Source organism: Gossypium hirsutum, chromosome A09, assembly GCF_007990345.1.
Source record: "Gossypium hirsutum isolate 1008001.06 chromosome A09, Gossypium_hirsutum_v2.1, whole genome shotgun sequence".
Classification (NCBI taxonomy): Eukaryota; Viridiplantae; Streptophyta; class Magnoliopsida; order Malvales; family Malvaceae; genus Gossypium; species Gossypium hirsutum.
The window spans coordinates 56,873,967-56,883,650 of NC_053432.1; the positions used below are offsets into that span (position 1 = coordinate 56,873,967).

The 9,684-nt window shown below is 38.4% G+C and overlaps 1 protein-coding gene across 1 annotated transcript; it reads left to right on the forward strand.

The window, feature by feature from the left end:
• The first annotated feature begins 774 nt into the window (after nucleotides 1-774).
• LOC107890010 (uncharacterized) lies at nucleotides 775-1,280 on the forward strand. Its single transcript, XM_016814536.1, has 2 exons — nucleotides 775-825; nucleotides 951-1,280. The coding sequence occupies exons 1-2, from the start codon at nucleotides 775-777 to the stop codon at nucleotides 1,278-1,280; spliced, it is 381 nt and encodes a 126-aa protein (XP_016670025.1).
• The last annotated feature ends 8,404 nt before the right edge of the window (nucleotides 1,281-9,684 follow it).

Here is a 9,684-nt window from a genome sequence, read left to right on the forward strand (position 1 = left end):
CACGGTTATGCGAATTTTGCGCCAAGCCAGACCACTCGACGGACTCATGCCCGATTTTACAGCAAGATTCAACAGAACAAGCGAATACTACCGAGAACTTTCCAGGACTGCCTCAAAGATGGTATGACCCCTACTCGAACTCGTATAATGTGGGGTGGAAAGATCACCCGAATCTCAGTTATGGGACGAATCCGCGATTCAATCAACCGTTCCAACAAAGGCCGCCATAGAATCAATAGATACCAACCTCAAAGTTATCTTTGGAAACCATAATGGAAAGGCTAGCCAATAGTACTGAGAAATTCTAACAAAAAATTGACATGCATTTGCAGAAGTTGGATAAGCAAGTGAGCAAACTCGCGCTCACGGTTAGCCGTTTGGAATCCCAAGGTAAGTTGCCCTTCCAAACTGAGCCAAATCCTCGACACAATGTAAGCGCTATAACGTTGAGGAACGGGAAGATTTTAGAGCCCGTACCTGGTATGAGTCATGCCCACGATGCTGGTCGAGATGAGAAGAAACTTGACACAGAGGATCTAGTAGAGTCAGCACCATAAAAGTCATTTGCAGTACCACCTCCGTTTCTCGGAAGACTTGCCCAATGCAAGAAGGAGTGAGACGAGAAGGAGATCCTCGACACCTTCCGAAAAGTGGAAATCAACATACCTCTTCTCGATGTAATTAAGCAGATCCCACGATATGCAAAATTCCTAAAATATTTATGCACAAGTAAAAGGAAACTTCTAGGCAATGAAAAGGTAAGTGTCGAAGAAAATGTCTCCATCGTTCTGCAACGGAAAATTCCGCCCAAATGTAAGGACCAAGGTATGTTTTTCATATGCTGTAAAATAGGTAGTGTCAGTATTAAAAAAGTAATGTGTGACTTAGGCGCATCAATTAATGTTATGCCTTTGTCAATTTATAAACTACTTAACGCGGGTCCTTTAAAGGAAACAGGTGTGATTATTCAGCTTGCAGATAGATCCGTAGTGCATCCGGAAGAAGTGCTGCAGAATGTTCTTATTAAGGTAAATGAGCTAATATTTCCTGCAGACTTCTACATTATCGACATGGAGGATGACAACTGGGCCAATTCGTCTGAGATACTTCTCGAAAGACCATTCTTGAGTACGGCACGAACGAGAATTAATGTTTGGAGTGGAACACTCACCATGAAATTTGACAATGAAATGGTTAAGTTTAATGTTTATGAGGATATGAGACATCCTAATGATAAGTCACAAAATCATGCCTTGCAGGAATGTAAATCTCGATGTTAAGCAAGAGGAATTATCGATGATCAAAAAACCAATACGTAAAGCTGTAATGAAGGCTTTGAAATTAGAGTTGAAACCGTTTCCAGAACGTACAAGAATTTTGACAGAGAATAATGCAAACTTAAACGGAGAAGCTCAAAGACATCTTAATCCACTAATGATAGGGGAATCCAGGAAGGGCTTCAAAGATAATGGGCAAAGGTCGAAACTTTTTTGCAAGAACATCCAAGTGCATGAGATGAGCCAAACGGATAACATTTATGGTCGTCGAGCTAACGACGTTAAACAAAAGCGCTTTTTGGGAGACAACCCAAATTTATTTTCATTTGTTTAATTTTGAGTTTTAATAAGATTTAGGTTGTAAATGAATAAATTTTTATTTAATCTAATGAGTTTTCTATTTTCAGGAACGTAATGGAGGTTTTGTAGAAGTCAGATAATGATGGTGGCGTGGGCACGCCGTGCTAAATGCTGACAATTTTCCCCCAACATCAACAACATCAGTTGAAACACATGGGGAGTATTCTTAACCTTTCTCTTTGCTTGTTGTTTGAGTTACTAAACTTTATTACATATAACACATGCTTGAGGACAAGCATAGATTAAGTAGGGGGTTGAGTTGGTAAGTAAATATGCATGACTTTTGCTGCATGTCTCTCTTTTGCATGGTGTTCAATCTTACGTTGAATTCATTCGATAGCTTATTTGATATTGAGTCTTTAATCTCATACTTAGTCAATTTGGACAATGGGGCAAATTTTTAATTTTAAATGTTCAAGTGTATAAATTAGTCGACATTTGTTTTAAGGTTGATATATGTAGCTAGATTTTTTGTATAAATTGATTGTTTGGAAAAATATTTGCTTGTGCATAAATAAATTAATAATAAAAAAATTTTAAGGCTCGAGTTATGAGTGAAGTTTCGAAAACGTCACCGAATTTAGTAACCGGGGTAAGGTGCTTGGGTTGTCATCTTATCTCGTGTCAAAAGGTTCGAGTGATAAGTCGATAACTTACAAACATTCCGCTAACCGAGTCTTCAAGAAAAATAATAATAATAATAAATAAATACAGACTGTTTGAATTGAGTAACTGGGATAAGTTGCTTGGGTTGTCATCCTAGTTCGCGTAAAAAGGTTTGACCATGTCTAATTTTTTTTCTGTTTTACCTATGCATAGTTAATTAACAATGCCTTGCAAATTATTAGATTTAAACTCAATTTAATGAAATGATCTGGTTTACATACTTCGCTTTATGACACTTGTCGATCGAACTTTATATTATGAGCATTTATTACTTTATTTTTGTCATGTTGTTTGCATTGATTTTGGATGAGGAAAAGAGGCTCAATTTTTAATAAATTATAGAATGGATTCTAATGTTTGAAAGAACAACATGCTTGAGGGCAAGCATGAGCTAAGTAGGGGGGATTTGATAAACATGTTAATTTGCATATTTTTGGTGTTTAATTTGGTTTATTGTTGAATTTAACACTACTAATTAAGTGCTTTTTATGATCTAATCTTGTGAGGGATGCAATTGGTCAAAAACGAGCACAAAGGAGCCAAATTGAAAGACAAAATGTTGAATTGGAGCCAAACCAAAAGGATGGAGAAAGCCAAGGACTTATTATATATTTTGACTTTGTAAAAACCTAAAAATAGAAAGATTTTATTTTGTTTTGTTTTATTATTTATATTTATATTTATATTTATTTTATTAATTTAGGTTAGGCTATTTTTAGTAAACCCTTAGTTCTTAGGAAATCATTATTCATTTTTGTATTCCTACTTCTATTTGGAATAGAAATACTCTCCTTTTCCCTTTCAAATTGGCGTTAAGCATTCTTCCATTTTTCATTTGGTTTTGTTTCTTTTCTAAAATTGGGCTAATTGCCTTTCAAGTGTTTTTCCTTTTCAATTTCCATCACCATAATCATCAATATTCTTTCCAAGCTCACAAAGCATGAACAATTTCAGCTTAACTAAATTCTATCTTAGCTTTAGGCCGGTGTTCTTTTCGGTCAATAATCGCGAAATTCGTACTCGCGCTTAAAAAATCCTTCCAATCGGTATTCTCCTTTTTCCTAGGTATCGGGATTGACAACTCATTCCTTAAGGATAATTCGATTTCAAGTCAAAAAGAGCTCGTTGGGTTGTAGTCGTGTTTTCTGACAGTTGGAGAAATGAATCGGTCGTGCTGTATTTGGATCTCCGAGAACAAATTGAGGAAGAGGTGATTGGGTTTAAACGACCCACGCAATTGAGGCCATTAATTCGAGTTTAGTTCTTCAGAATGCAAGGCTACTGAAATCTTGGATCGGGAACACGTGTATCTCGGTTGGACTATCAGTAAGGGTTGGTTTGCAGGATGTATCGGGACTAGCTACGAGAGGAAGAATTGGTGGTTAGGACGTTCTTAATCACTATAACCAGCTTATCGTTTGAAAGAGAAGATCAATTTTTTAGGACCGATTCTCGACACAGAATTTACCGAGTCTAAGGCTAAGGCTTATTACATTTGATTGCAAATCTCAATTTAATTTCTGATTTATTTAATTATTTATCTTAGCAGTTTTAATTATTTAGTTTCTACTCAATTTCAAAATCCCTGCTTTACTTATTTATTTGCTTATTTTAGCTGGTACGTTTTGAGTCATGGGCACAACTCTAGCGACGACCCTTGACACAACATTCTGTTCATAAGCCAAACTCGAAAGTTGATTAGAGTACCAATCCCTGTGGACTCGACCCTACTACCACTCTATTACTAATTAGAGCTATTTTTGTAGGAATTATTTTTGGTGGATTCGATGACCACCAATGATTAACATGCTCGTATACAGATATTATACCGACTTATGCAGAGCAGTCAGACATACATATCGATTTCCTATTCAGATCAGATTATCAGATTAACAGATCATATACAATAGGTTTAGTTAGCCTTTCTTGACCCTACGGTAGGCCTACAGTCGATCGGAATGACCTGTGTGACCCTAGGAAAAATTTCAAAATTTTGAGCCCATACACCCAATCCGGCCTATCCCGTGTTGCCCACACGGCCACACAATCTCCGTTACACAGCTGTGTCTCGCACACGGCCGACCACACGCTCGTATGGCATCGACAGACTAAATTTTTGGCTTTCATCGAACCTCATTTTCTCGTGTTTTAGGTACACACCTGGTACAATTTTAATGCAAAAGTAATCCCGAGCCCTTCCAAGCCTAAAAACTAATACCCCAAACACCGATTTAGTAACCAAAATACAAATTCACGATAGAAATTCAACAATGCCCAAGAACTCACCGCTGACGATAAACCCCCCTAAGGCGTACTAAGCCGTTGAAGTGCAATTTTCCGCCTCACAACCTTCACCTAATCACAGATTTCATTGATTAATCACCAATTAATGGCTACCATTTAACATAGCTAACATCTCAAAAACTAAACGTTAATGACAAACGAGGTTTTACTTACCAAGCCGATTAAAGAACCCGACAATTCTAGTAGCATGATTGAATGACAAGTTCACGAACAGAGTCGAAAAAGAACAAAACAAAGATTTATAGAGAAGGGGAAAATCTCAAAAAAGAAAAAGAAGGGAAAAGACAACGTTAGAAAATTGAAGAAACTAACATCAGAGGAAATTTGGGAAGAGAGAAAAAAATAAAAAATAAAAACAAATAGAATCCCACAATCCCCTAATTTTAGGCATAATCTCCTACTAACCCAATCCCAACTACTCACTCTCTCATCCATTTACACAGACTTCTAAACTCATCCAAACTGTCTCAGACAACCGAGACAAAAATTAACATCCACATTCGCACGAGGATTCAAATACAAGACCCCTAACAAGTTAACTTCTTACCACTCGAACCAGTTGGCTCATTTTGATATGAGTTCACAAACAATATAACATAAGTTTACTCAGTAGGAATAAGGCTAGGATAAAAATAATAGAATTTTCCAAAAGTGAGACTTGAACCCAAGATCTCATACACACACCCAAAACACTTAGCCATTGAAGCAAATGCATATTTGTGTTAGGATTTACAGAAACATAAATAAATTATTCAGGGCGTTACAACTCTACCCCCTAAAAGAAATTTCGGCCTCAAAATTTACCTGATCCAAATAGATGAGGATACCACTGACGCATTTAGTCTTCAGGTTCCCACGTGGCTTCCTCAGTGCCATTGTTCCGCCACAGAACCTTTACCAACTGTGTGGACTTCCACCTTAGAACCTTAATATCTTGATCCAAAATCTGAACCTGTTCCTTTTCAAATGTCAAGTCCGTTTTAACCTCGATCTCTTCAACAGAGACAACGTGAGATGGATTAGACCAATACCACCTCAACATCAAGACGTAAAACACATCATAGATACGGTCTAACTTTGGAGTTAGCTCTAACTGATAAGCAATTGGTCCTATACGCTTCAGAATCTGATACGATTCAATGAACCTAAGGTTTAACTTACCCTTACGACCGAACCGCAGAACTTTCTTCCACGGATATACCTTAAGGAATACGAAATCACCCACAGTGTACTCTATATCCCTCCTTTTCAGACCCGCATAAGACTTTTGTCTATCAGAATCTGCCTTTAGATGATCCCAAATTAGTCTAACCTTATCTTCAGTCTCGAAAACCAATTCAAGACCCAAAACCCGTCATTCACCTAACTCAGTTCAACATAGTGGAGTACGACACTTACGACCATATAGAGCCTCGTAAGGTGCCATCTAGATGCTAGACTGGAAATTATTATAAGCGAACTCAGCTAACGACAGAGAATCTTCCCAATTACCTCAGAAGTCAATCATATAGCTCCGAAGCATATCCTCCAGTATCTGAATCACTCTCTCAGATTGACCATTGGTATGAGGATGGAACGCAGTACTGAAGTCCAACCTTGAACCCAGAGCTTTATGCAATTTCTTTTAGAATTGAGAAGTGCAACGAGGATCTCTATCATAGATTATTAAAATTGAAACCCGTGTAGTCTTACAATCTTAGAAATGTAGAGCTTCGCTAACTTTTACAGAGAGTAGTACGCCCAAGCCTGAATAAAATGGGAGGACTTAGTCAATCGATCCACAATGACCCATACAGAATCTTTCTTAGTGGGTGTTAAAGGTAACCTATTAACGAAGCCTATCGTCACACATTCCTATTTTCATACGAGAATTTTAACTGGTTGGAACAAACCCGAAGGCAACTGGTGCTCAGCCTTAACTTGATGGCACGTTAGTCAACGAGAAACGAAATCAGTTACCTCACGTTTTAAACCTAGCCACTAATATAGTTCACGGAGATTCTGATACATTTTATTACCACCGAGATACATAGCATAAGGGCTATTATGCGCTTCCTTCAGAATTAGCTGTCTTAGATTAGAATCATTCGGTACACAAACCTGTCATCGGAAACACGGAACTCTATCCTTATTCAGTTTAAAATTATAAGTATTTCCACTCTCAACCTAAAGAAATCGTAGAACCAAAGACTCATCATTTAACTGCTTTTCTCGAATCTGTCCAATCCAAGTCGGCTTAACTTGCAACTCGGCTAATAGAACCCTATCATCAAACAAACTGAGACGAGCGAACATCACCCTCAAATCAGTCATCACTCTACGACTGAGAGCATCCGCCACCACATTGGCCTTACCAAGATGATATTCTATTATGTAGTCATAATCATTGAGTAGCTTAATCCATCGACATTGCCTAAGATTCAACTCTTTTTGAGTAAGGAGGTACTTGAGGCTCTTATGATCAGTGTAAATGATACACCTCTCACCATATAGATATTACTTCCAGATCTTTAACACAAATACCACGGCAGCTAACTCGAGATCATGCATTGGATAATTCTCCTAGTGTGACTTAGGCTATCGGGATGTATAAGTCACAACCTTACCATATTGCATTAATACACATCCCAAACTGACATGTGATGCATCACTATACACCATAAACTCCTTACCAGATTTAGACTATATCGGAATAGGAGCTTGAGTTAGAACAACCTTGACCTTCTCGAAGCTTGATTGTTGCACATCAGTCTAGACAAAGAGAATATTCTTCTATAGAAGCTTAGTCAAAGGAGTTGCAATAAGTGAGAACCTCTCAATAAACCTTCAATAGTAACCCACAAGACCCAAAAAACTACGGATCTTAAAAATGTTCCTAGGTTGTTTCTAATCAAGTACAGCCTCAATCTTTCTAGGATCAACTCAGATCTATTCAGCAAAAACTAAGTACCCTAGAAATGTTATTTCCTGTAATCATAATTCACATTTGCTCAACTTAGCGTTAACCCGCAAGACCCAAAAAAATGCAGATTTCAAAAAGGTTCCTAGGCTGTTTCCTATCACGCACGGCCTCAACCTTTCTAGGATCAACTCAGATCCATTCAGTAGAAACTACGTACACTAGAAATGTTATTTCCCGTAACCAGAATTCACATTTACTCAACTTAGCGTAAAGCTACTTCTCTTGGAGTATCTGAAGCACTACATTGAGATGCTCATCATGCTCATCCTCATTCTTAGAGTACACCAGAATATCGTCGATGAAAACTATAACAAACTGATCCAAATACGATTGAAAAACTCAATTTATTAGATTTATCAATGCAACTGGAGCATTTGTCAAACCAAAGGGCATAACTAGGAACTCATAGTGCCCGTAACGAGTCATAAAAGTCATCCCATAAATATCAGTTTCTTTAACCCTAAAATGATGATACCTAAAACGGAAATCCATTTTCGAAAATACTGAAGCCCTTCGAAACTGGTCAAATAGGTTATCGATCCTCGAAAGTGGGTACTTATTATTCACAGTCAACTTATTCAATTGTCGATAGTCGATGCACATCCTCATGGTACTATCCTTTTTCTTTACAAGCAGAACTGATGCACCCCACTGAGACACACTAGAACGGATGAAACCATGATCTAAAAGCTTGAGCGTTAAGCTCCGTAAGCTCTTTCGGTACTATACGGTATAGAGTGATGGACATCAGAGCTATACGCAGTAGAAGCTCAATGTCGAACTCAACTTTTTGATTCAGAGGTAAACCCTGTAACTCCTCGAGAAAAACATCTAGAAATTCCCTCACTATTCTGATATCTCTGACAGAAAAGTCCCCAGAAATTAAAACACTAACATAGGCCAAATACGCCTTAAACCCTTTCCGAACCAGTTTCTCGGTCACAAGAGTGGAAATCACATTAGACAAGTAATCTCGAAGCTCACCGATCTCAACTATTTCCTTATCATCCTCAGTTCTCAAAACGACCCTTTTAGTCGTGCAGTCCAAACTAACTCAGTACTTTACTCTCCAGTCCATACCTAGAATTAAGTCGAATTCCCTAAATGTTAGCTCTATCAGATTTGCAGGAAACACAGCCCTTTGTACTTATAATAGAACATTCCTATAAAGTCTATTTACCCGAACAGATTCTCTCAACGGATTAGTACAATAATCTCATCAGAAGTACACTCAACAATAATCTGACCGGAAGTACACTCAACAATAATCCCCAAGTTTTTAGAAACAATACTGACTACATAAGAATGTGTAGAACCTATGTCTATGAAAGCAATATATGGGGTATCAAAAATAAAAAATGTACTCATGATCACATCAGGAGCGTCTCTGTCCTCGCGACGTCGAATAGCATAAACCAATGCAGGTTGTTTCGCCTCAGTCTGATTAGCACCTCTGCCTGATGCTCTTTGTCCTCGACCCATACCATTACCACCCCTAACTGGTCTACAGCACCTAAGTGGCTGCTGTACTACCTTATGAGGCTGAACAAAACCCGTTCTCGTAGCTTGCATCTGATCAACAGGATATGGACACTCTCTAATTCGGTGCTCTAATGACTTACATCGCAGACAAGTACCTAATCTTCTCTAACACTCGCCCGAATGGAGCCTACCACTGTCACCGCAAGGTTGAATCCCAGCAGGAACAACAAGAACTCCCACTCTAGTAGGCCGATCAGGTTTGGCCCGCTTCTTAAGCCTTTGAGTAGAACTAGAGGGCTTTGAATCCCTCTTATTCTTGCCTTTCTCTCGATTTCTATTTTAAAGCTCCACGCGCTTAACCTCTTAGGAAATCTTCGCCGTATCCACCAGAACAGTAAATTCCTATTCCCTCTGCGGAGCAATCAAGACCCTTAGACTATCCCTCAAGCTGTCTTTAAAACGAACACATTTTTCATACTCGGATGCCACCATGCTTCGAGCCTAGTGACTCAGTTTTAGAAATTTTGCTTCATGCTCAGCCACAAACTTATCACATTGCGTGAGATTTATGAACTAACGCCTACTAGTTTCCACATAACTCGCACCCATGTACTTCCCCTGAAAGGTAATCTT